At 44.4% G+C, this 27971-nt stretch overlaps 1 protein-coding gene across 1 annotated transcript in view; it reads left to right on the forward strand.

The window, feature by feature from the left end:
* Nucleotides 1-2324: 2324 nt before the first annotated feature.
* Nucleotides 2325-27971, forward strand: part of TMEM123 (transmembrane protein 123) — a 48831-nt gene continuing 23184 nt past the window's right edge. The window contains exons 1-2 of the mRNA XM_070425887.1: nt 2325-2546; nt 6371-6427. Coding sequence (XP_070281988.1) covers nt 2447-2546; nt 6371-6427 — 157 coding nt within the window. The 5' untranslated portion in view covers nt 2325-2446. The remainder of the gene's footprint in view (nt 2547-6370; nt 6428-27971) is intronic.

Below are 27971 nucleotides of genomic sequence, written 5' to 3' on the forward strand. Positions count from 1 at the left end.
GCCAGGCTGAGAGACCCCCCTCGAGTGAACAAATTTTTGTGCACCGGGCCTCTAGTGTGTGTGTGTGTATGTGTGTGTGTGTGTGTGTATGTATATGTATATATATATATATATATATATATAGAATATATATATATTTTAATCTGCCCAGGTGGTTGGGGAGAAGATAATGTAAGAAAGGAGTCTTGGGAGATGAGTGAAAATTGCCCAGGAGAAGAGATCAGAAGGCCTCTGGGACAAAGGGAAGAACAGGAGCAAAAACACAGAAGCATGGAAAGCCCTGGCATATTTGCAGAACTTTCAGTAGCCTGGTGAGGTTACAGAGAGGGATCCAGACACGAGGCTGGAAAAGTGAGGGGCAGCTAGACTGCCGAGGGCTCCCATGCTGCTTTTTTAACCTTTCATGTCACCAAAGTAAAGTGTTGATGCAGTGATGGGGCAGAGCCTGAGACAAAACTCCAGTTAGATTTTCCCCAAAAAGCTCAGACCCCTCACAGGAGTTCCTAAGAGGGCAGAAAGGACACAGTGCCTTGCCCTTTTCATCTCTCTTCAGACTAGAGAAAACACGGCCAACCCACTGGTCTATTCGATTATCAAAGGGAAGCTGGGCACACACACCCACTCCTCTCTGAGGCACAGAAATCAGACAGCAGAGAAGGTCTGAGAGCTTCTCCATCACGGTCAGTCCCAGGAGAAATTGTCAAGCAGACATCTCATCCTCCATACTTTCTCATTTTCACTTCTGCGGGCGGGCATCTCATATTCCACTCCAGATCCCAAAGAGATGTACACTGAGCCTTCCAGGAAGTGTTAGATGTGGGTTGGTGAAGAGCATGGAAGAGGAGGAGGGCTTTTCAGAAAGAGAGAACAATGCGTGCCAATGCCAGGAAGCACCGTTGTCCATGGGCAGTCAAACCAAGGCTGGACAGATCGTTGGAGCCTGGGTTGGGAAATGCTTGGACAATGTGGTAAGCAGTCACCAGGACAATTTATTCGTAAACCAGATCCCCCAATTAAATGGGTGACCGCAAGTTAAATGTGCAGTCCTTGCTTTTTGCCCAGGGTGGATGCCAGGGAGTATTTATTAGGTTTGGTTGAATCAACAGGTGGAAGTTTATAAATTTAGGATAAATTGCCCAAGTTAATCTCCATGCCAGGTCATCTCCACATTGATAGACTTACCTCAGAACAGACAGCACTATCTCTCTCTCATAACACATTTTTGGGAATTGCAATGCAATGCAGCCTTTATTTCATAAACTCTGGGTCAGATACCAAAGATCAGCAACATTTAGAGCTTTGCAGGAGAGGGGTTCTCCTTGATTTTAAGTTCCCTGGGTCCCTCTGTCTTCCATCTCAGCTGAGTCCCAAACCAGGACTCAATCTTTGTCTTGCTCCTGTATCAGCCACGGTTGCTACAGGTCCAGTCACAATTCTGAGCGGAAACAAGATGCAAATTTTAGAAGCATTGCAAGTCAAAATAGGTGAGTAGAAATGACACCAAGGGCTTAACCAAAAACTATTCAAAGCATGTTATTCCATCTGAACTGGTTCAGCTGACACCAAGGCAAGAAGACTAGGTTAGATTTGTCCAACCTCAGCCTTGGTGGCCATACAGACCTGCGAAACGCTACCAACTGTTCTGTTCCCCTCATCCCTGCCCACCCCACTGATCTCTTTTTGCACAAAATGTATCTTTATTGCACCGATACAGCAAATGCAGGGAACCTGTGGAAGAGGATGAGGTACAATTTGGGGTATCGAGATCATGTGTTTTACATACGAACGTAAGCAATGAATTTGTCCATCACCATCCCTCCCTTCCCCGCCCAACTTAGGCTGGCTCCAGAAAGAAAAGCGCTGATGGCCAGGACCTCGCAGAGGGCATCCCATCCACTCTGAGCCTCTCCCTTCACCGCCCTGCTTTGCTGCCCTCGCCTGCAACTCCCCGCCCTCCACCCCCCTCCCACTCCCCCGTGCTTCACGCGAAAGCTGCTCTTCAAAGACATCCTTCCGGGCTCAGCGAAGCCCGGCGGGCTCTGCATCCGGAGGGGCCCCGGCGCTCGCTTTTATCGGGGAGAACAAAACTGCCATTTCCGAAAACAAAGGAAACTGCTCGAGCATTTCGGGCTCACGGGTGCACATCAGAGGGGGCGGTCGGAATGAGTCCGGGCGCCGAGCACCGCAAACCCCGCCCCCATGCCGACCCCGCCCCCGCGGCCGCGGCCCCGCCCCGCCCCGTCCCAGCGCCAGGGCTCCCTACGCAGCGCGCGCTCCAGCCGGGCTCCCGCGCCCTGTTTGGTCTTGGGGGGGGCAGGTGGCTGGAGGGAGGGGTGCGTGGCGGAAGAGGACGCGGGCGGGCTCGCGTGCAGAGGACCCTTCTCGCTAGCGCCGCCGCCACCTCTGCGGGGGACCCTCGAGGCCGTCGCGTCCCGCGCGGAGAACAATGGGGCTCGGCTCGCGCGGTGGCTGGGCCGTGTTCATCGTGGGGACGCTGCTGGTGCTCGCGCTGCTCAAGGTGGTCGTGGACAGCGAAGACCCGGCGGGTGAGTCGTGGCGGGGGCGCCGGCCGCGTCTCGGGGGCGGGTGAGAGGGTGGGAGGGGGAAAGGCGCGCTTGCCTGCGGGAGTTTCCAAGTTGGGATCAGCTTGTAAGGAAAGTTCTGAGCGTCTGATGCCGAGCGCACGGGGCCAGCCTGGAGGTGCCTGGCGAGGTCTCGGGGAAACTGAGGCTCCGGCCGGCTCCCACGTGCCCCGGGGCCGCCCGCTGGAGAAACTGCCGGGTCCTTCCCCCCAGGCTGTTCTGCAGGCGGCTGTGGCGCACCTGTGGGGGTGCGGGTAACCTGTGGAGCTACCCAAGGACGGGCCTTCAGCGGGGGGCTCGAGTTAGTTGTACCAGCCTCTCCCTGGAGCTGAGCTCCAGCCTTTCCCTTGATCTGAGGCTCCCTTTTGGAGGGGGGTGGGGGGCTGAAAATATGTCCACCGGTTCCTGCGGAAGCAGGTCTACGAGTTCGTTGGGGAACCTTTCAGGAGTCTCCCCGGCGTTTGACCGTCTAACTGTGTAGTAGCAAACAGACGATGTATATTCTCAAGGTCTCACCTTTCAAGTTAAGACTTTGGGGCTCATTGGCTGGTGGGAGCTTTAGGGAAGCGCACCCGGCCCTCCCGGAGCAGGTGAGGCTTATGCCACCCTGGGAAGGGCGCCCCCTGCGCCTTGTGCGGCATTAACCGCCGGGGCGCGCATCAGCTGTGCGGCCGTGAGATCACTGCTGACGATCGCCTGGAGCCCGCGACGCGGTCAGTAGGTCAGAACAAAATAAGTTTTACTTCTCCCTTTTTGAGAAAAGGGGGTTTCCCTTCAGGACCTTAGCCGTTTGGAGACTTGAAAACGTCCTACTTGGATAACGCCAGGAAACTGGGATTTGCTATGTGTATTACATTTTATTTGTAAACTATTCTAGAAGTAGGGTGATGGTCAGTAAAGTAGGATAAGTTGCTTTAAGGGACTAAAGTGTTTCATGGATGGATTTAAATTATATCCACCTGTTGTATATTTAGCCTTAGAGCCAGATAAAGAGCACAGCACCTGCTTTTGCTAGAATCATCGGAGACAGACAATAACTTTTGTTTGTTTTTGCTAAATTTTTTGTTTGTTTTGTTGAATTGTGCATGTGACAATCTGGCTTTGCAGATCATATTTTGAGATCATTTAACAAAAGGATCGTGTTCATCCTGATACTGGACATTTTTCCTATTTACCTATGCTAATTGAGGTCCATACCACATCCCATCAAATCCTCACAGTATTATCCCCATTATATAAATGAACGGAGGCTTAGAAAATTACCTAACTTATTCTGAGTAAAACAGCTGATACATGTTTGATTTCAGAGGCCAGAATCCAAACTCTCAACCATTTTGCCTCATTGGCTGATGTTGGCTTTTCAAGTAGATAAATGCTTAAATCCACAATATGGCCATTGCCCAAAATATTGTGGGAGAAGATAAAAACATTATTGAAATTCCTCTTTTAAAATATCCTTCACAGTCTGTTGCATAGTTTCATAAATATCCTCAGTTGGAGGAGGTGGGGAGACTGTGAACAAGTTAGCCAGCAGGAGAGAATGTGGGAGTGCAATGAGAGACATAAGGGAGGGAGGGCAGGGGGGAGAGGCTATTACTTAGGGCTCTTGGTGGCAAGTGACAGAAACCCACCTTGAACAGCCTTAGGGCCAAGAAGGGACTTTATCAACTCTAACAAAAAAGTCCAAGGATTAAGGTGACTTCAGAAATGCTGTATTCAAGAGTTCAAATACGTTGCCAGGAGATGGCTCTTTCCAGTTCTTGATTACATCTATCAAATCTCAGGCAAACCGTAGTCAAACTGTCCTCAGACTGCTGGGGAGTGGGGCATTGGGGAGAACATGACACTTCAAATAACGGGGACTTTCTAAAGTGAGTCGCAGGTTTCAAAGGCCACCATAATGGGTACCCAATTAGGAAATGAAATCCATACTGAGTCCATACCACATAATGAACTTAACTGCCACCCCCCAACACACACACCCACCCACCCCCCCCCCACACACACACACACCCCTCCAATTCGGTATATTATAACGCAATTGAATACCTGTTCTTTCTGTCAAGTCTTCAGCCTTCTTGTACTTATGGTTATCCATGAATCTCTCAGGATATAAAAACAGTGCCTGCCCACGTAGATACTTCAGACATGTTTATTGAAAAAATGATAAAAGTTAGTAAAGCTAGGAAGAGTCTGTCTTCTTTCTCAAGCAAAAAGTTAAAAATGGGTTACCAGGAAATCTTCCTTCCTAAGAGTGACAATAGTTGGGAGACAGAAACAGGAGAGATCCCTGCCGTGGTCCAGACAAGATGATGGCACCTGATAGTGGAGATGAGTGGGTGGGTTCTAGGTCTGTCTTTTCAGGGGGTGCAACTGAAGTCACTTGCTATTGGATTGGATGGAAGTGGATGGTGGAATGAGAAAGAGGGAGGAATCAAATCGTGACCTCTTGGTTTGGGGTAGAACAACTGGTAATACATTAACTGGGAAGACAGGGATAGCAGTTTTGTAGTAGAAAAGCAACAGTTCCATTTTTGGCACTGGCATGCACAGGCTTTGGAATTAAACAGCCTGGTCCGAATCCAGACTCTGCCACTTACTAAGCTGAGTGGCCTTTTCTGAGCCTCAGTTCCTGTCACTGCAAAACAATATTCCTACCTCAGAATCGTTGGGAGGGTTGGATAAGCTAATGCAAGTCACATGCTCCCCAGGAGGCCTGGCAGGTCCTAAGCTCTTCATAACATTGACATTTGTTTGATACCTACTGCTGAATACATCTGTATGGTCTACTGACCTTGATCTTTTTCAAGTTTAATCTTCACACCAGATTTTTTTGTGTGTGGATTATAGTTCTGTCAAGAGGAAGAAATTTGCACGTGCAATTAAAATAGATCCTTCAAACTTGTTATTGCCTCCCTTTCGTTGTACTCTGAGGGTTTGTTTGTTTTGTGGGGGAAGGCTACCTTTGTGAAAAGTATACAATAGCACACTTATTCTCTTTCCAGGTGGTGTGTGTGTGTGTGTGTATAGTCTATACAAAGACTCAAGATGAATAAACCAACTGAAAAAAATGCTTAACTGGGGCATAGAGTTCTTCTAAACCTTTTCCAAATCTTTTAGGTGCCAGTTAAAAATTAAGAGTCATAACCCCCTGGCAGTGGACAAGGAGACACCTGATTGGTGGTGTTGCTTTGATATTTGGTCAAGGGCAAAGCAGACACGCAGTCCTTAGCGCATCCTAGCTTGATGCCTGTGTGTGTTGGTGGGCAGAGCTGTTTCATGCCTGGGGCACCTAAAAAAATTAAGAATCATACTGAGAAGGCTTTCCATTAAATGTGAAGTTATCTTCTCTAAATTGTATGAAGTTAGGGGTGTTGGTGGTACAAGCCCTTGAAGCACCCAAGAATACAAAGGGACCTGGTAGTCCACTCCACTCAGAAGAGCAGGGTTGTGGTGGCAGAAATCAGTTTCTCTCTCACCCGTCACTGTATCCTCATGGGGGTAAATGAATTTTGGAAAAGCTATTATGTAATTATCCAGTGGCTGGCACATACTGTAGTAAGTGCTATGTAAGTGTTTGTTCCATAAACTGTATGTTTTCTTCTTGAAAAACCAATAATGCAGTTACAGATTTACTGACAGTGTGTTTCATAGCAACAGTGGCAAAAGTAGGCCTTAGAACTTCTTGTGGAATGATCTACCCTCCCCACACCTCCACCACAATATATTGCCAGTGTTCTTAGTTAAATATTATATGTCCATTAATCACAAGCTTTTTATTTTTATAGGCTCTTCAAGCAGACAACCTTCCACATTTTCCCATACCTCTACTACTGAGCCAACAGGTACGTTAAAAAGGGATTTTTATCTGTCTGGAATACATAAAGTAGTATCAGCAGGCAAGTCCGTGAAAGCGGGTATACCGACCTGTTTTAACCATCATTTATTCATGAATCCCTAAAGCCTATCTCAGGGGCTGCCCTTAGTAGGCATCAATAAATGATAGGGTCCACTGGATGAATAATCTTTCTCAGTCTGGCAAAGATGTGAATATATTCTCAAACATGTTAGGATTTCATACTGTGTTTTAAAGCACATTTTTAGGTGTGAAGGTTTTGCACTCTGCCTATACATATGAAATATGGATATATAAGTCTGCTGGTCTTGCTGGGGAAACAAGTCTCTCTAAGCTGGTCAGCCAGGACAGCCTTAAGTTGCCGTGGCAGACTCTAAGGAGACCGTCCGACTTCAGTCCTCCCAACCCCCATCTTGCTTCCCTGTTGAAACACTTGTTGAGACATCTTCCCTTTTTTAGTTTGGGACCAATGGATTTCTCCTTGGAATTTTGAGTTCACTAGCTGGGAAGATACAGGAACCAGGTTGATGTCTTAAATATCAGTAGTAAGCCATCGGTTTCTTGTAAGCAATATTTAGGTTATCTTTTTATTTTCCTTATTCTTCAGAGTTGACTGAGGTAGAAACTAGGGGAAAGGTACACAGATCCTATCGCTAGAGCCTAGTTTTAGTCACCAAATATTTATTGAGTGTCTCTAATGTGCTGACATGTTCTACTAGAAGATGCTAAGGATACAAAATGGACCAAGCCCTGGCTTGTTGGATTTTTTTTTTTTTTTTTTTTTTTGGAGGGGTGGGGGCGAGGCTTGTTTTTTTCACTGTGAAAAATAACATAACATAATATTTATGATGTTACCCATTTTAAAGTATAGAATTCAATGGCAATACGTACATTCACATTGTTGTTCAACTTTGCAGAGTTTTATTCTCGGGGGTGTACCAGTGCTCCAGGGAGTTCATATTGTTAGTTTACCTCTGTGTTTTTTCGTTATCTGTGCCTTTTTCCTACTGGTTGCTGGCTGAACATAGTCAGGATATACTTTTATTTCAGTTTCAGTGATTCTACGGACTCATTTTAATTGGAGGGGAAGACTAGATAGATTTCCCCAAAATGTAATAATGGTTATTGTTGGGCAGTTGTGGGAGGGTTTTCTTAAAATAGTTTATTAAATTCATAGGTGTCTTTTCCTGTTGACCTTCATTAACTCTAATTCTGTACTGCTGAATATCCTGAAAACTGTGGTGTGGCCTTAACTTTAAAAAACACTTTTTAGCCAAGATATACCACTGCTGACATCAACTGTGAAGTTGTTAAAGATCAGCACAGTGCTTTGAGGACAGCTGCAGAGTTGGTGGGAGGATTTTGAATGCCCCTCTAGCTCAGGGAAATTTATTGAGGGGGGGAGACAGCATGGCCTCAAATTTTTTTTCCTGACAAGATCAGATAATAGGGTTTTATAAACAATTTTTGTTTTTCAGTGTGTAACACTTCCCATAACTGTGATACTATAACAGTTATGGGAAGTGTTTGAATCTTCTTTGAATCTTGAAAACCCTTATGTAACATGTTGAGTTTGTATAGGACATGATGCTTAATATTTTCTATTAGAGTAGCAGGGATGTTTCTAATTGTTGAAACACATGTTTTTTGAACATACTGTTTACCAGTTTGTTTGGTGCTACTTCGCCCAGTTTAATTGGCACCAATCCCAAAAGGAAAGTAACATCTTCCTTTGGCGAACTCCTGTATGATGTGTATTTCAGGAAAAAGTGGAGGCTGCCAGCAATATTACTTAGCACATGAGGTGCCTGTCACTTTTATAGGACTTACCACATTGGATTCAGGATATCTTTCTTCTCTACTTTTTTTAGTCTCCATCTGAGTTCCTTGGAAGTGGTATAATGATTTATTCATCCTAGCTCCTAACACGATGCCCGATACATAGCAGATAGGCACACGTGTTGGTTGAACTGAATTATGGAACCAGAAGCATATTTTACTGGTGTAATTGCTGGCTTAACTTTATTAAAGAACCACTGCATACATTTTGCAGACATGACTGGTCCATGCTCTAATCTTATCCATTGTTATCGCGTGATGGGGGGAGAGGAGGTTTCTTCTTGTTTATAGAGTCAGATATAAGAAAGAAACAGGAATTAAGGTTACTTTCCAATGATACCACTGAATTGCACGTAGCGGTTCTTTTATTTTTTGAATGCCCTCACTGTTCCTCGAGAACAGCCATACTTTTGACATTCTTTTCTGCAGGGACTTGTTCATGTTTTCAGATTATGGAGAAAATGGTTTCCCCTGTTTCATGTAAAGTTAGGCGGTTTATATTTCAGGGTCTGTGGGTGGCTGAATGTATGCTGTATGGTGCAAGGAAGACACACGCCCGGGTGATGTTTAGTAACGGGAGTCTGGGCAAGGATGCGAGAGAATGTGGCATGGTTCAGGAGAGCAGGTCTCATCTGTAGCCAGGACAACGGCTCACTGTCATTCAGGATACGGCCTGCTCTGACTACTTAGCACTGATCCTTCCCCAAAAAGAGGAATCTGAGGGGTTCAGGATAAAATGAATAAATATATCTATGTATGAATGTGGTAGAGAATGACCAGGGAGCAGAGGCAGGCAGGTCACTGCAGCAGGCACGCAATGGTGCGTCTGTACTGCAGTTATGTTATTACATCTAGGAAGTTAGGAAACAGAATCAGTATTTAAGGTAGAAGATTTATATTTTGAAACAGTAGGAGAGGCTCCAGAAGAGAAAGCAGGAAATGTAGATTCTGGCAACTTCATTGACTTCTCTGGGTCTTCTCTTCTCTTCTCTTCTCCTCTCCTCTCTTCTCTTCTCTTCTCTTCTCTTCTCTTCTCTTCTCTTCTCTTCTCTTCTCTTCTCTCTGTTCTTTCTTTCTTTCTTGGAGGGTGTAGCTCTGAAAGCATTAAAATGCCATGTGTGATTCTAAGCCACTGTGCACCTGCGCACTCACCACATCCCTGGGGCTGCAGGTGTGATAATGGACCGGTCCTGGTGTGTTTCCCTGGAGCGGGCCTCTGTCCTGATGTTGCCGTTAAGGGCCCAACGAAATGCTTCCAACTCAGGCCAAGACCTGCTGCTGTGCTTAGTATGGTGAGGACTGTAAAGGAGGACATTTAACGTTTTAAGGGTTAGAGAGGTGGGGCTGAGTAATCAGCCTGTTGAATGAGTTCTGGGAAAACCCAGGGAATTGTGAATGTGGGCTTGGGTTTGTGGGGGCGGGCAGGGGGAGGAGGTCTGATGAACCAGGGTCAGGAGAGAGAATATATGTGCTGCCAAAGCGAGCACTAGGGTTCAGAAAGATAAACACCCAGTGGGGGGAGTACATGAACTGAGAAAACATGCAAAATTCCCAGAAATGCTGAAAAAAGACTAAGCAGCAACAGAAATAAGAGAAAAATAAAAGCTTGAGCCATTCTTAAAATATTTTTTTTTCAAAAGCAGGAAAAACAAAAGATGATATAGATGATGAAACATAGCCAGCCCTCACTGCCCTCCCAAAAAGTGGGCCTGGGGCAGAAAAGCCCACCACCTGGCTCCTGCCTCCTGTGGTCTTTCGATAAAGCCTGTGACGGGTCCGGCACACACCGGCTGCACAGTCGGTCCTTGTTGAATCTGAATTCTAGTTCGAGTAGGAGAATGGCCCAGCTGGGATTGAATGCATGGCACTCACTTCCTTTTGTATCTTTTCTATTAGACTCTTTTTCAGAGAAAGCTGGCAGGCTAGCTCTGCCCCCTCATGACTTCTCGCAGACTGAAATTCAGACTTACCCTTCGTGTTGAGTAATACATAAAGATTCCTCGAGCAACTTTCCCACGTGTGTAAAGTTCTTAAGAGACTGTATGATGTACTGGTTAGAGTTAAGCAGTAGTTGGTAGCAGATGTTAACTTTTTGGCTCCTCCTCTTTTTGCTTGTCTGTGTCTTTTTTAATGTGTAGTGTTGGTAAAAATTTATTGTAGAGCCCTACCCGGTTTGGCTCAGTGGATAGAGCGTCGGTCTGCGGACTGAAGGGTCCCGGGTTCGATTCTGGTCAAGGGCATGTACCTTGGTTGTGGGCACATCCCCAGGAGGGGGGGTGCAGGAGGCAGCTGATTGATGCTTCTCTCATCAATGTTTCTAACTCTCTATCCCTCTCCCTTCCTCTCTGTAAAAAATCAATAAAATATATTTTTTAAAAATTATTGTAGAATAAAACTAAGACATGTACATGATTTCTAAACATTATGTATATAATACTAGTCTTACTTTCCCCATGGAGTCCAGCAGTCCTTTTCCCAAATGTATTTAACAGTCAAAAGCCAGACTCCTTTCCGCCCAAAGAGCTGCTGTTGTGTTTCTCATCTCACCTGGTGGGACAACCAATCATATAGTGTCTCAAGACAGAAATGGTTACCAGGTCCACATGCTTCCTTCCAAAAAATAATTTAAGCGTAATCTGTGTACAGTATGAATGCTTTTTATTACCATACATGCTAAGCACTGTTCTCTGCCTAGTTGGTCTCACGCCTCATCCTTCCTCGTGGCTGCATAGTATTCCCCAATGCAGATGCAGCATAACTCGTTCACCCAGTTCCCTATTGATGGACATTTAGGTTCTCTGCAGTGTGCTGTTTCAGACAGTGTTACAGTGAGCATCCTTCGTGGCCAATCTTGGTCTGCTCTTTTCTGGTAGCGGAATTGCTGAGTGAGTGGTATGTGTATTGTAATTGGTGATATGTTGCTACATTTTCTTCCAGGAAGGTTACACCAGTTTACTCCCACTAACTGAGATGTGATTAATAAAGTTTCATCATTTAGACTTACATTCCTTTAACTATGAGTAAATTTGGGAATATTTTCATACTGATTTTGGGTGTTTTTTTGTTTGTTTCTTCGTTTTTTAAACAGCTTTATTGGATATAATTCACATATCGTACAATTCACTCCTTTCAGCTGCACAATGCAGTGGTTTTTAGTATAGTCACAGATATGTGCAACCACTGTCAATTTTAGGACATTGTCATTACCCCCAAAAAGAAACCCAGTGCCCTTTAGCTACCATCCCCTTGTTCCCTACCCCACTTCCACCCTCAGCCCTGAGCAGTACTAATCTACTTTCTGTCCCTATATCTTCCCTTGTTCTGGACTTTCATATGAATGGAGTCATGTAGTTTATAGTCTTTTGTGACTGACTTCTTTCACTTAATATAGTGTTTTCAGTGTTCATCCAAGTTGTAGCTTGCATCAGTACTTCATTCATTCTCTTTTATGGCTGAATAATATTCCGTCGTGTGTATATACTACGATTTTGGTTATCTACTCATCACTGAAGGACATTTCGGTCAGCTCCACCTCTTGGCCAGTTATAAATAATGCTGCTGTAAACATTTATTTGGATCTATGTATTTAGCTTTCTTGGGTATATAAGGGGAATTGCTGGCTCGTATAGTAACTCTGTGCTTAATGAACTGCTGCAGACTGTTGGCCGCAGTTTTTCATTCCTGCAAGCAGTGTCTGAGCATCCTGATTTCTCCACATCCTCAGCAGCACTTGTCATTATGTAACTTTTTTATCCCAGCCATCCTAGAGGATGTGAAGATGTATCTCATTGTGGTTTTGAGTTGCATTTCTTTGATGCTGAGCATCTTTGCCTGGTCATTTGTATGTCGTCTTTTGAGAAATGTCCATTCAGGTCCTTTGCTCGTTTTTTAATTAGGTTGTTTGTCACTTATTAGCTTATCATTTTGTTAGCTTGTCTGTGTCTTTATTCGTTTATTTTCTGAGTATAAATATAGAAATTTTGGAAACTGTAGCAAAGCATTTTTTAATCATTATTCAAATTACTTCTACCAGCTATTTTTAGTTGTTTTTTTAAGCTCAAACTTGATTACATAGGCACAGTTTCCTAACATGAGAACTAACCTGCTCTTACAAAACATTTTCATCGTGGTTACATCTTAGGACGTGAAAACAACTAGCTGAAAAGTGACAGTTTTAGTGTATCACCCGACTGTTCACTAAGGAACTCCACAATGAATTTGATTCACTAGCTCTAGTGTAGTAGCTTCCCTCCGGTGTATGTACTTTGTTGAGTTTGGGGGAAGATGCAAAGGGAAGACTAAAGGCATTGCTGTGAAGTGACCCTGGGCAGGTTCCTCAGCCTCACCGTGCCTCAGTTCCCGTTGTAAAATTGAGCTGATGAAAGCTGTAGCTATCTTAGAGGATAGATGCGATGCATGTGAAGCACTTGGCTTTAAAATAGCATTTGGCACAAACAAAAATGAAATGTGCCCCTCTTTGTTCTGCGGCCACAGCGCCCCTTTTTTGGATCGCCTCCCGTTGAGCTCTCTGCTGCAGGGCCTTTGCATAGACAGGCCCACCTTGTTTTATTGCGCTTCATTTATTGTGCTTCACAGCTGTCACTTTATATTACAAATTGAAGGCAAGACCCTCCACCAGCAAAAAGATGATGACTCGCTGTATTGTGGTCTGAACCTGAACCCCCAGTATCTCAGAGATATGCCTGAACTGTGCCCCTAGACAACTCTGTTTTCTTTTTATCTGTTCAGATAAAGCCCCTCCAGCCAGGCCTTCATGCCAGGAGGGGGGGGGGGGGCTGTGGAAGCGGGGGTACGGGGCATTCAGATCCGAGAGGACACAGAGGACCTTGCCTGGCTCGATGGGCCTGTGCTGTGGTCAGTCTTCCTGCTGAGGCGATGCCTGGGTGGTTTGGGCCTTGTGACATTGGGGCAAAGTGGGAACATGTGTGCTCTGCACGGACATAAAGAGGTAATGAAGGTCACGTGGAGAAAGGGGTGTTGGGGATGGCTGAGGTCCTTCAGGGAGTTTGGGTTTGATAGAAATGCAGTGGGGAGCCATTGAAGGTTTTAAATACATCAGCCCAAATGGACGGTGGGCCAAGCTGGTAGCCGAGGAGATAAAGAGAGATTTCGCAGGGGGAATTGGGTGTGGCTGTGTATTTAAGTTTGAACTCAAATGTTTTATTGTCCCAGTTATAACTAGACACCTGGCCACCCTGTATCTGGGAGATGATTATTGGGGGATAAGAGGGAGAAGTTAAGAATGAGAACAGCAGAGAGCGCACAGCAGGCTGGAGGGAGAGAGTGGGTTGATCTACATCTGAAGTGGGAAGGCCTCAGGAAAGACAAGAACAGAGTAAGGACAGAGAAGTGGAGGTTAGATAAAAGTAGAGTGAGAAGAGAATCTCACTTTATATGCTTCCTTGTCTTTGAGAAAGATTGGGTTGGGGAGCATTGAAATGCTAAAATTAGGTGGTTTTAACTTCCTGCATGATTCAGATATTAAAGGGGTTTCTTGTGGGATAAATCTTAGAAACAGTCATCTAGTAGTTGTAGCATTCCATGTTAATTTAAAGATTATTAAAACCTTAGCACTGAAAGAAACCTTACAGCAATGTTTCTCAGTTTGTTCAATTTGTTGATTTATTTCTGATTCTAGTCTCTTATGATCCTTATTATTTCTATGGTGTCAGCTATAATGTCTTCTTTTTCATTTATAATTTGTTGATTTGGGTTCTCTCTCTCTCTCTCTCTCTCTCTCTTTTATTAGTCTTTTTAAATTTTGTCAAATTTGTTTATCCTTGCAAAGAACCAACTCTTAGTTTTATTCATCTTTTCTATTGTTTTCCTGTCCTCTGTTTCATTTATATCTGCTCTGGTCTTTGTTATTGCTGTCCTCTGCTCATGTGGGACTCAGAGTTCTTTTCGTAGTCACTGAAGGTGTAGAGCTAAGTTGTTTATTTGAGATCTTGTGTCGTAATGAAGGCATTTATCGCTATGAACTTCCATCCTTGTGCCTCTTTTGCTGCATCCCATACGTGTGAGTATGTTGTTTCCATTTTCATTTGACTTAGATACTTTCACATTTCCCCTTCAGTTTGTTGTTTGACCCGTGGGATGCTAAGGAGAGCAGTTGTTTAATTTCCATGTATTCTGTGTGTGTCCGTGCCATGAATATTTGAGTTTTACTCCAGTTACTGATTTCTCATTTCAGAGAAGATAGCTGGTATGATGTCAGTCCTCTGGAATTTGCGAAGACTTGTTTTGTGGCCTAACATATGGTCTAATCTAGAAAATGTTCCGTGTACGTCTGAGAAGTTGTGTTTGCTGTTGCTGATAGGATGTTCTCTTTTTTCCTTAAATCCTTATTGTTGAAAGTATTACAAGGATGTTCTTTAATGTTAGAGTGTTCTATCTGTCTGTTACGTCTACTTGGCTTATTGTGTTTAAATCTGCTGTTTCCTTAATGATCCTCTCTGTCAGGGTGATCGATCCATGGTTGAAAGCAGGGGATATTAAAGTTTCCAACAAAATTGTATTGCTGTTTATTTCTTTATTTTTTTCTTTTAGTTCTGTTAATTGTTGCTTTATATATATTGGATGCTCCAAAGTTGAGTGCATAAATATTTACAATTATAATTTATTGATGAATTGTACCCTTCATTATTTTATGATGCCCTTTGTCTCTTTTTATCATTTTTAGTTTAAAATCAGTTTTGTCTGATGTAAATTTGGCTACCCCTGGAGGTTTTTGGATACCATTTGCTTGAAATGTATTTTCCCATTCCTTCATTCTCAGGTTGTGTGTCTTTGAGGCTACAGTGAGTCTCTTGTGGGCAGCATATCATTGGATCTTGTTTTTATACCTATTCAGCCATTCTACTAAATAGAGAATTTGATTGGAGAATTTTATCTATTTACATTTAAAATGATTATTAACAAGTAAGGACTTACTATTACCATTTTATTAATGTTTTTCTGGCTGTTTTGTATACCCATTCTTCCTTGTTTTGCATCCTGCTGTGTTTCTGTGTGTGTGTGTGTGTGTGTGATGTCTTTTGGTACCTTGTGGTTACCATGAGACTTATTATAACACCCTATTTGCAACTGATAACAACTTAACTCCAAAAGAATTCTAAACTTTGCACTTTTCTATTCCCTCTCACATTTTAGTCTCTTCATGTTACAGTTAATGTATTTTTATATTGTGTAATTAAAAACAGATTATTGTAGCTTGGGTTATTTTTGGTTTTGTTTTTTTGTGTGTGTTTTTTTTGGGGGGGGGTATTTTTACTACATCTGTTTTTAACTTTTAAACTAGAGTTCTAAGTGAATTGTACACCATCAGTACCATATTACAGAATCTTACTTTGACTATATATTTACCATTGCCAGTGAGTTTTTTATTACCTTCTTATGTTTTTATGTTCATTAGCATTCTTTTACTCAAATAACTTCCTTTAGCATTTCTTATAAGGCAAGTCTAATGGTGACGAGCTCCTTCAGTTCCTGTTTGGGAAAGCCTGTCTCTCTAAAGGACAGCTTTGCCAGGTATAGAATTAATGGTTGGCAGGTTTTGTTTTGCCCCAATATTTGGAATATAACATCGCATTGTCTCCTTGCTTAAAACGTTCCTGTTGAGAAATCCTCTGATAGTCTTATGAGGAGGGGTTCCCTTGTATGTAATTTTTCTCCTTTCTCTTACTGCTTTCAAAATTCTTTCTTTGTTTTTGACTTTTGAAAACTTAACTAGGACAGCTATACACCACATGATGACATTTCAGTCAACAGCAGACCACAGTAGGAGCTGAAAAAATCCTATTGCCAAGTAATGTTATAGCTATCATAACATCATAGCACAGCACATTATTCACATGTTTGTGGTGATGCTGCTATATAAACAAACCCACTGCACTGCCAGCTATATAAGAATATAGTACATAGAATTATGTACAGTACATAATACTTGATAATAATAAACTTTCTAGTTTATTTACTGTATTCTACTTATCACTATTTTAGAGTGTACCCTTTCTACTTACAAAAAAAAAGTTTGTAGTAAAAAGTGTGCCAGCAGAGAGGAAGATGGTGGCGTAGGTAAACGCCTGTACTCACAGCCTCCCACAACCACATCAAAATTACAACTAAAATACAGAACAACCATCATCCAGGACCACTGGAAAGCTGGCTGAATGGAAGTCCTACAACTAGAGAAATTAAGAAGACAGCACACTGAGACTGGTAGGAGGCGCAGAGGTGCAGAGCAGACTGGTCCAGCACCAGCATGTGCCACTTTATTAATCGGGAGGGAGATTGTCTCTGTGGAGGCGCCTGGAGGAACAAGGGGTCCCAGCCCCACACCAGACCCCCAGCCCAGGGTCCCAGAGCTGGGAAAAGAAGTCCCTACGGGCAGTAAAAACTGGTCTGTAAAAACCAGTGTGGATTGGGGCTCAGTGACACAGAGGCTGCTGGAGACCCAACTATTCTTCTTAAAAGGCCAGCACCACAAACTGAACTTACAATGTCACGCTTCCTCTGAGTTCCAGCATCAGGGTGAAGCTCTGGGGAACACAGGCACATATGAGAGGGAACTGGATTGTCAGGCATTGGGGCAGGAACTTGGGGGTGGCTTTCTTCCAGACGGAGGTGCTCACAGGGATCATTGTTCCTATGCTGGGCTGACTGGCAGTCATTTCTGTTTGCTCCTCCCTGGTGATTTTCTGAGACCCTGCCTCATCCAATTCACCACCCCACCCAAGCTGTGTGCAGCAGCTTTTGCATATGAATGGCCTGTCCTTACTCAGGCTAAAATCCCTCAACAAGCTGCAGCTGGGGCAGGGAGCCCCAAACCTATCAATAAAAGGCCCAAGTTCCAGCACCAGCACCAGCACCAGCCTGCCTTGCTTCATAGCTGGGCTTCATCTGGGCACTTCCAAACCTGATACAAATAGGAGCAATCTGAAGATCTCTCTATAGCTCCTGCTGGGTAGCCCCAGGCAGTAACTGACTTTGCACCTCCCTAGAGACCCAAGAACCATTGTACCCAGTGGGCAATGTCAGACCATACAAGATTACAACTCTACACATCCATAAGCAACACTTAAGGGGAAGACTCAATGAGCATCAAAGCCCCACTGAAGCATGTCCTGCTCCATAGGGGTGTCTCTTGCACAGCAACTCTCCCACTGTAGTCACAGCTGGTCCTCACAGCAAATTGGCCTGGAAGTCCATTCCTCCCAGTGACACCAACAGCAATCAAGTCTCAACTACAATAACACTCTGTTCACAGCCCACAAAAGGGTGCACCTAGAGTGCCCAGCTCAGGTGACTGGGGAGGCTAAGCCACTGGGCCTTATAGGATACTTACTATACAAGGCCACCCTACCAACTCTAGGAGACATAGCAGCTCTCCCTAATACATAGAAACAAACACAGGGAAGCAGCCAAAATGTGGAGACAAAGAAACATGTCACAAATGAAAGAAATGGAGGAAAGCAAATTACTGGATATAGAGTTCAAAACCATGGTTATAAGGTTACTCAAGAATCTTCTAGAAACCTCCAAAAAAAAATGGAAAAGGACCAGTCAGAAAGTAAGCATACACTGACAGAAATAAAGAATAAATACAAGGATTTAACTGTAGAGTAGAGGATTCTGAGGATCAACAATTTGAAATATGAGGAAGCACAAAACAACCAGAAGAGCAAAAAGAAAAAAGAATCCAAAAATATGAAGATAGTTTAAGGAACTTCTAGGACAACTTCAAATGTACAAACATTTGCATAATGGGGGTGCCAGAAGAAGAGAGAAAGCAAGATCTTGAAAACCTATTTGAAGAATTAATGATACAAAACTTCCCCTATCTGGTGAAATAAATAGACTTACAAATCCAGGAAGCACAGAGAGTCCCAAACAGGAGGAACCCAAAGAGGACCACACCAAAACACATCATAATTAAAATGCCATGGGCTAAAGACAAAGAGAATCTTAAAAGCAGCAAGAGAAAAGCAGTTAGTTGCCTACAAGGGAAAGCCCATACCACTGATTTCTTAACAGAAACTATGCAGGCCAGAAGGGAATGGCAGGAAATATGCAAAGTAATGAATAGCAAGGACCTACGACCAAGATTACTCTACCCAGCGAAGCTATCATTTAGAATTGAAGGTCAGATAAAGAGCTTCACAGATAAGAAAAAGCTAAAGGAGTTTATCACCTCTAAACCAGTATTATATGAAATGCTGAAGGGTATTCTTTAAGAAGAGGAAGAAGAAAAAGATTAAAAAATAGGAACAACAAAATGGCAACAAATACATACCTATCAACAATTGAATCTAAAAATCAAAATAAATAAGAAATCTAATGAACAGAATAAACTGGTGGATGAAATAGAATCAGAGGCATGGAAATGGAACAGACTGACAATTCTCAGAGGGGAGGGGGTTTGAGGGAGCAGCGGGAAGAGATTAAACAAAGATCTTATATGCATATGTGCATTACCTGTGGACACAGACAATAGTGTGGTGAAAGCCTGGGGTGGGGCGGGAACCGGGCGGAGGGAGGCAATGGGGGCGGGGGGGGGGGGGGGGGGGGGGAGGGACATCTGTAATAATCTCAACAACAAAGATTTTTAAAAATGTGTGCCAGTAGCTGGCAGCAGCTTTATATATTTCATGTTTACCAAGTCTCTTGGTCACATCATTTGCTCTTGATTTAATCTCATGTTTTATGCAGTAACATGCTGAACAGGCTTATAGCCTAAGAGCAGTGAGCTATACCATATAGTCTAGGTGAGTAATAGGCTAAAACTTCTAGATATGTGTAAGTAAATAGCCCTGTAATGTTCACACAATCAATTGCCTGATGACACATTTCTCAGAATGTATTCCCATCGTTAAACAGCACTTGACTGTCATGTGTCTTGGTGTAACCCCATTCGAGTTTAAACTATTTTGGGTCCTTTGGGTCTTGTGAATCTAGATATCCATTTCTCCCTCCAGGATTGGGATGTTTTCAGCCATTGTTGCTTTAAATATACTTGGTTGTTGTTGTTTTTTTTCTTGAATTCCTAGAATATGGATATTGTTTCTTTTGATTGTGTTCGTGAGTCCTGTAGGTTTTCTTCACTCTTTTTCATTTTTTTTTTTTCATTTTACTCCTCTGACTGGATAATTTCAAATGTTCTGTCTTCAAGGTCACTGATTCTTCTGCATGGTCATCTGCTTTTGAAGTGATATATTGAATTCTTCACTCGAGTCACTGTATTTTTCAGCTGTAGGGTTTGTGTATATTGTTTTTGATGGTTTATATTTCTTTGTTGAGCTTTTCTTTTTGTTCATGCATTATTTTCCTGGTTTCATTTAGTTGTCTCTCTGTGTGTTCTTACTGTTTTTACTAAAGTTTTAGAGGATTATTCTGAATTATTTGACAGTTCGTAGATCTCTTTTTCTTTAGAGTCATTTATTCGAATGAACGAATGTTAGCGCTTTGTTTCCTTTGGTGGGGTCATTGTTACAGGCTTTTTGGTGACCTGTGATTCCTTCTTTTGGTATCTGCACATGTGAATAAGCAGTCTCCTCTTTCAGACTTTATAGACTTGCTTTGGCAGAGAAAGTTCTTCATTGATCAACTGAGTTTGGGGTTTCTGAACATGTCTTCTGGTAACACCTTTGGGCAGGTGGGGCTTGCTCTCGGGGTCTGTTTTGGGTGAGGTCATTGTCTGGGCTTTGAAGTCAATGGAAGAAGGGTACTGCTGACTGGCAACAGTTGGTTAGGATTGCTGACTCAGTTTCCTGCTAAGTGAGGCTGGAGGAGGGGCTCTGTGGTTGGTTGGGTTCTTTGGCCAGGGTTTCTTGGTGGTTGGGACTGGGTACTATACTTAGCAGTAGGTGGGGCTAGGAATTAGCTTCTCTGCCCTGGTGGGGCAGCAGGATGGGCCCCAGGGCCTGCACAGCTTGTTGTTTGGGGACCCAAATCAGGCAATACTATTTGTAACAGAACCAAGCTTTGACTGCCTATCACCGTGAAAACAAAACTCATGAGACAGATGCTGGTGAAAAATGTTTCTTCGAGTGCCAGCACCTCAAGAAGATGGGGGACTATTGTCCAAAGCTCATCTTAGCATCTCGGTGCAAGCAGTGGTTTTTATAGGGAGGGAGAGGAAGAGCAGAACAAAAAAATCAGGAGGAGGGGCTGCGAACGAGCAGGCAGTGTCCCTGCTGGCCCTGATAAGGACTGTTATTGTCAGCATACTGGAACTGGTCAGTGCTAGCCAGATTCTGCAGTTGGGTGATCTGCATCAACCAGAGTCGTGTGTACAAGCAGGAACGAACTGCTGATACCTGCAGTATGCTTATAAAGAAACTGTCAATATGTGAGTTCCTTTTATCAGCTTAACATTTATTTAACATTTTATTCTAACTCCATTTTATGGTTGGGCAACATAGTATAAAGTTTTTATTCACTGTTACATGTTCACTGAATTCCCTGACCAGAAAGGGCCACCAGTTTTGCTTGCAGTGAAATCCGCCGGCTGTGCTCTTTGTTCAAATGTCACTGTAAGTGTGGCCGTGGGATGGAATACACAGCTCCCTGTGTGCTCTGTGTAGGTTCCCTGGTTGAGTGGGCCGAAGGCCATATTCAGCTGTGGGCAGGGCTGTGCATTAGTTTCCATGCCCAGTCGCCGTGGGAGAACCAACTCCAAGGCAAGTAAGACTCCTGTTTGTGGTCTTGACTCAAGGCAACCTGCTGGCCAAATAGGGCCGCTGGCTTTGGCCTGCAGACCATCAGCTTTGCCTTTTGGACCCGGCTCTCGCATTGCTGGGCTCTGCAGCTTCTAAGTGTTTCTTGTCAACCTTTCTTGTTGGGCAGGCCTGGGGGCTTCACTCAGCAGGGGCAGGGCTATGACTCAGCTCCCCTGCCTTGGCAAAGGCAGATCAGGCTCTGGGACTGGTAAATCTCTTCATTTTAAGACCTGAGTCAGGCAGACATGCACCCTGCCCAGTTCCCTAGTCACACTGTACCACCGACTTGGTTCTGCAGATGAACAAAGCTGCTGGTTTGGATTTCCACTTGTGCACTGCAGTTAGGAACTCCGTCTGCCGAGATACAAGTGCTAGTCATTGCAAGCCCCTCTCCCCTTACCCTCCACAATCAGATTTCCAGTGGTGTGAAATCCCCATGGGGTGAGAGAGGAGTGGGGGCTCCCAAGGTGCAGCCCACAATGCTGGGGGAGCTGGATGTCCACCCTGGGCTCTCCTTTTACCCTGAGTGAACTTTAGGCACAGGAGAGACCTCTCAGCCTGGTTCTGTGCCATCCTGGAGGAGAGCAACTTCCTACTCTCAGTGTAGTCTGTCTTGGTCTCTGATGCAGGGAGTATTTCAGACACACACCCCCCTCTTACCCCTGTGTTCTAGGATTCTCTCAGTGGTGTCTTGTCCATGAATACTTGTTAGTTGATCTTATGAGGGAACAAAGTCAGGAATGTCCTTTTTCACTGAAACGGAATTTTTGGACTGGAACCCGGGTTCTTTGTCTGCCAGAATCGAAGAATGAATCCACGGGCAGAAGGTGGTATAGCAAAGGTGGAGATTTACTGAAGAATAAGTACAGACTCCCACATGGGGAGAGGGAAAGAGTCCCACAGAATGGACTCCCACATGGGGAGGGGGAAAAGGGTCCCACTGAGTTCCTTTTCCCTGTGGCTTATAAAGGCTGCAGATCCTGGTGCCTTGATATCCCCGCTGACTGGTCACTATTCCCTTAGACTGGTTACTATAGTAACTTCTGAACTCAAAGGTCAAACACCACATGGGACATGTGAGGCCCTCCTCCCTCATTGTTTTTTTTTCTTTCTGGCTTTCTTCCTTCTTCTTTATTTTGTAAATATAGATCTTTTGGCTACTTCCAGCTCCCTTGTCTTATGTGAATGCAGCTGTGGCTGCTCCCTGCACCTGGCTTCCTTGTGTTATGGAGATGCACCTGTTGCTGCTTCCTTGTCTTATGGAAATGTAACTGCACCTGCTTCCTTGTGTTATGGAGATGTACCTTCTCCCAGTCTATAGCCTTGTGTTTTTCCATGGACCCCAATTCTAAAAATTCCCTAAGCCTGCCTATATTCCCCTACAATTCCTGTTTCATCACCATTTGGTGACCTCAGTCCCAGTAACTTCTTAACACATGCAAATATGCAGTCAGTGCTTTTTAAATTATTTTTCATCAACATATACAGGCATACCTTGGAGATACTGTGGGTTCAGTTCCAGACCACTGCGAGTCACATGAACTCACACACGTATGCAACAGCGTTGTCTAAAAAAAAAACTACATAACTTAATTTAAAAATACTTTATTGCTTAAAAAATGCTAACCGTCATCTGAGCCTTCAGCAAATCGTAATCTTTTTCTGGTGGAGGGCCTTGCTTCAGTATTGATGGCTACTGGCTGATCAGCATGGTGGTTGCTGAAGGCTGGGGTAGCTGTGGTGATTTCTTAAAATAAGACAACAATGAGATGTGCCACGTCGGTGGACTCTTCCTTTCACAAATGATTCCTCTGTAGCATGAGTTGTTGTTTGACAGTAGAATTTCTTTCAAAATTGGAGTCGATCCTCTCAAACCCTGCCATTACTCTGTCAACTAAATTTACGTAATATTCTAAGTCGTTTGTTGTCATTTCAACAATCTTCACAGCCTCTTCACCAGGAGGAGATTCCCTCTAAAGAAAGCACTTTCTTTGCTCACCCATAAGAAGTGTTAACCAGCCCTAACCGGTTTGGCTCACTGGATAGAAAGCGCCTGCGGACTGAAGGGTCCCAGGTTCAATTCCAGTCAAGGGCATGTGCCTTGGTTGCGGGCACATCCCCAGTAGGGGGTGTGCAGGAGGCAGCTGATCGATGTTTCTCTCTCATTGATGTTTCTAACTCTCTGTCCCTCTCCCTTCCTCTCTGTAAAAAAAATCAATAAAACATATTTAAAAAGAAAAAAAAGACGTGTTAACCAACGAATAGAATAGGTGTAGGCCATACTGAAAGAAAAGAAAAAAAAACATTTATTTGAGCAAACAGGATTGCAATCCAGGAGGCGCAGATCTAGGTGGCAACCCAAATTGAACTCCAAAGAGAACGAAGGCAGGGTTTATAACATCACAAGCGCAGTGCCATTTAGGTTCTTCATACAAATGAAGGGTGCTGGCCAGGTTAGTGGGGATTGGTTAGTTCCAATATGCAAACGAGGGAGGTGAAAACTACCAGGAGGAAGAAAAGTCCCTGTATGCCCACAAGGCAGTTGTTCCGGGATGTTTAGGGCTCAGCCTTGAGCAGAGTTTAGCAACAGGTTAGCATCTTAGTAGCTGCTCTGAGAGCCTAGGCCTCACTTCCTCAGGGACTCCCAGCTCCGTATTAAGTGACTCTCTTAGCAATGCCAATGCTATTTTATTTTCTCCATTATCGGAAGCAAATCCTCATCCGTTAAAAGTTTTATGCTGAGATTGTAGCAATGCCAAGTTCTTTTGGGATCTTCTAGAATTCTAATCTAAGAGATGCATATTCAGGTAACAACTCAATTTGCACTCCAACGAGAATAAAGAAAGGCGGGGTTTCTAAAGGCAAAAACCACACATTTTGTAATAAAGAAAACTTTTCCTGTTGGCTGTCTAACTTGATGACTAGTTAAAAAGGATTGGTTCGGTTCAGGTAGTGAGGTCCTGAGGTGAGCAAGTTCCAGGGTGTTCCTCTATGGCAGTGATTTTCAACCTTTTCATCTCATGGCATACATGAACTAAAATTCTGTGGGACACCAAAACATATATTTTTTGCCTATTTGACAAAAAAATAGGTATAATTTTGATTCATTTATACCAGGCAATTATTGTGTTAGCTGTTTTCTTTTCTTTCTTTTTTTTTTAAAGTCTTAAGGGAAAATATGTCATTGCCCTGACTAAATAAATAGTCAGATATTGTAACCGGACAACCAAGGGGTCTGGGCTGCCTGTCACTACTTCAGCCAATTAAGCAGAGATAGGGTTGAATCATATATGAGCGTTTATTCCAATACTGCCGGCATTATGGGAGAGCAGCAGGTCCTCCACGAATATCTGCTCTGCACCCCACCATAAGCCAGCTGCTTATATTGGGTAAAAGGATAAAGATTACGTGGGAAAGTAGGAATTACAGGCATGGGGAAGTGGGCATGGGATAATCATTACAGGTTACAAGTCATGTGGGCTTGGGGGGAGGGGTGCGTCACGGAGGACAGGCACCCCGGGACCAGATTATAGGTAATAGGGGCTGGGGTAAAGGGTAGGTGCCTCTAGGGCTTGATTGTCTCAGCCATGAGTTTGTAAATCTTTCCATAATGATAGGCAGTTCTTGGGACACGAGGATGGACTGCGTTCCGATGTTAGCTCCCATGTCCCAGGGCGTACAACTCCCAGCCAAGTGAAAATGTGCTTTCTAATCAGAACAGAACCATCATGGTTAACAGAGCATGATTAATACTTCTTATAATTGGTTTCTGATATTCTGTTTCTGCCCCTTATAGTATAGCATATTTTAAAAATTCTTGCAGCACAGTGGTTGAAAAATCACTGCTCTATGTAAGTGTGAAAGTCCAAGAATTCAAACCTCATTTAGGTCCCCTATGCCAGTGGTCAGCAAACTGCGGCTCGCGAGCCACATGCGGCTCTTTGGCCCCTTGAGTGTGGCTCTTCTTAAGCCTTAGGAGTACCCTAATTAAGTTAATAACAATGTACCTACCTATATAGTTTAAGTTTAAAAAATCTGGCTCTCAAAAGAAATTTCAATCGTTGTACTGTTGATATTTGGCTCTGTTGACTAATGAGTTTGCCGACCACTGCTCTATGCAAATGAAAGATACAGAGATTGGATTGGCTCCTTACAGGATGGAGACTTTAGATGATCTTGTTGCCATGGTGAAAAGGAAGTAATGTTCAGGATATGATCTCATACCTGGTTCAAAAGTTCATGGGTGGGATGAGCATAAGGCAACCTCTGTGTGACCTCCTGGCTCCATTTTAGTTCCCATGATAAGTGACTCAATCGTGACAGTTTCCATTCACAGTTCCTAATGACGTCGAGAATGGTGAATCCTTTCAGAAGGTTTTCAATTCACTTTGCCCAGATCCATCAGAGGAATCATTATCTATGGCAGCGGTAGCCTGATGGGGTATATTTCTTAAGTAATAAAACCTGAAAGTCAAAATTACTCCTTGATCCAGGGGCTGCAGAATGGATGCTGTGTTAGCAGGCATGAAAACAACATGGATCTCATTGTGCATCTCCATCGGAGCTCTGGGCTAACCATGTGCTTTGTCAATGAACAGTAATATTTTGAAAGGAATCTTTTTTTCTGAGCAGTAGGTCTCCACGGGGGGAAAGGGGGCCCGGGGGGTGGGGGGGGCGGGGGGACTGAAATTTTCAGTAAACCATGTTGTGCCCAGGTGGGCTGTTACCCGGGCTCTGTTCGGTTTATAGAGCACAGACAGAGTAGAGAGGTCAGCCTGTCCTTTGAGGCTCTGAAGCCAGGCATGGCTTCTCTCTAGCTATGAAAGTCCTTGATGGCTGTTCCACCTGCACTGAATAGCTGTTGTTTAGTGTAGCCGCCTTCATTCATTATCTTCGCTAGATCTTCAGGATAACTTGCTGCAGCTTCTCCATCAGCAGTTGCTGCTTCACCTTGCACTTTGGTTTTGGAGATGGCTTCTTTCCTTAAACCTCATGAACCAACTTCTAGCTTCCAACTTTTCCTCTGCAGCTTCCTCACCTCTCTCTGCCTTCGTAGAACTGAAGAGAGTTAGGGTGTTGCTCTAGATTAGGCTTCTGTCTAGTTTGATCCTCTGTCCAGACCACTGAAACTTTGTCCATATCAGCAGTAGTCTATTTCAGTTTCTTATCATGTGTGTGCTCACTGGAGTAGCACTTTAATTTCCTTAAAGAACTTTGCCTTTGCGTTCACAATTAGGCTAACTAGGGCAAGAGGCCTAGTTTTTGGCCTTTCTCAGCTTTCGACATGCCTTCCTCGCTAAGCTTAGTCATATCTAGCTTTTGATTTAAAGTGACGTCCCTACTACAGTAAAATATCCAATAACTGATGTAGATGCCCAGACACAAATCTTTATCCACAACTGGCTATTCGGTTAATAAAAAGTTTTGTGTCGGAGCACCTACATCAGTTGTTTTTATATCCATAGTAGTTGGGTCGTCACCAAATCAAATAGAAGTTTTCTGTTGTGAATGTTATAGCCAGTCATGGATTTTGAACAGTAACTGGGGAATCAAACCAACCTTTTCAACATTAAGCCACATGCTTATTCAATCGTTATCTTCATATTGTACTAAGTAAATTTGCTTTCACTGTTAAACAACTGCAATGAAAGGCATACCAAAATCCTTGCATACCTTATTTGTTTGTAACCTTTCTGGAATTTTCTATTATGAAGCCAAAGACAATTTTTATAACTTCCTTGCAATTGTTAAAACTTATATAGCAACCTCACTATGTGGAGATGAATTACTGTAAAGAAGTTGATCCTAGGTAATTTTCCATTCAAGGGTTTTATTTAGAAAACTAGAGGCCCGGTACACAAAAATTTGTGCCCTTGTGGCGGGGGGGGGGGGGGGGTCCCTCATCCCAGCCTGTGCCCTCTTGCAGTTTGGGACCCCTCGGGGGATGACCACCTGCTGGCTTAGGCCCGCTCCCTGGGGGGATTGGGCCTAAGCTGGCAGTCAGACATACCTCTGGCAGCCCGGGAGCCCTCGGGGGATGTCCACTTGCAGCAGGGAGCAGGCCTAAGCTGCAGTCAGACATCCTTAGCGCTGCTGAGGAGGCGGGAGAGGCTCCCACCACCACCGCTGTACTGGCAGCTGTCAGCCTGGCTTGTGGCTGAGCAGAGCTCTCCCTGTGGGAGCCCACTAACCACCAGAGGGCAGCTCCGACATTGAGCATCTGCCCCCTGGTGGTCAGTGTGTGTCATACTGACCAGTCTTTCTGCAGTTAGGGTCAATTTGCATATTACCCTTTTATTATATAGGGGATAGAGGCCTGGTGCATGGGTGGGGGCTTGCTGGTTTGCACTGAAGGGTGTCCCAGATCAGGGTGAGGGTCCCGCTGGGGTGCCTGGCCAGCCTGGGTGAGGGGCTGAGGGCTGTTTTCAGGCTGGCCACACCCCCTTCAGGTTGAGGGGTCCTGCTGGGGTACCTGGCCAGTCTGGGTGAGTGGCTGATGGCTGTTTGCAGGCTGGCCACAGCCCCTTCAGGGTAGGGGTCCCCCCTGGGGTGCCTGGCCAGCCTGGGTGAGGGGCTGAGGGCTGTTTGCAGGCTGGCCACAGCTCCTTCAGGGTGGGGGTCCCCACTGGGTGCCTGGCCAGCCTGGGTGAGGGGCTGATGGCTGTTACCAGGCTGGCCACAGCCCCCAGTCACCCAAACTCCCAGTGGAGGCTGGCTGGAAGCAGGTATCTGGGACTTATTTATCTTCTATAATTGAAACTTTGTTGCCATGAGCGGAGGCCACAGCTGGCCAGGGCAGGCGGGAAGCTTGGCTTCCTCCATTGCCGGGGCAACCAAGCCTCCTGCTTGCTCCAGCTCCATGGCTGCCAGCTGCCATCTTGGTTGGGCTAATTTGCATATAGTCGCTCTGATTGGCTGGTGGGTGTGGCTTGGTGTGTAGCAGAGATGCGATCA

This window comes from Myotis yumanensis, unplaced genomic scaffold (genome assembly GCF_028538775.1).
Source record: "Myotis yumanensis isolate MYYU_CA2020_CCGP unplaced genomic scaffold, mMyoYum1.0.hap1 SCAF_10, whole genome shotgun sequence".
In the NCBI taxonomy this organism is placed as follows: domain Eukaryota; kingdom Metazoa; phylum Chordata; class Mammalia; order Chiroptera; family Vespertilionidae; genus Myotis; species Myotis yumanensis.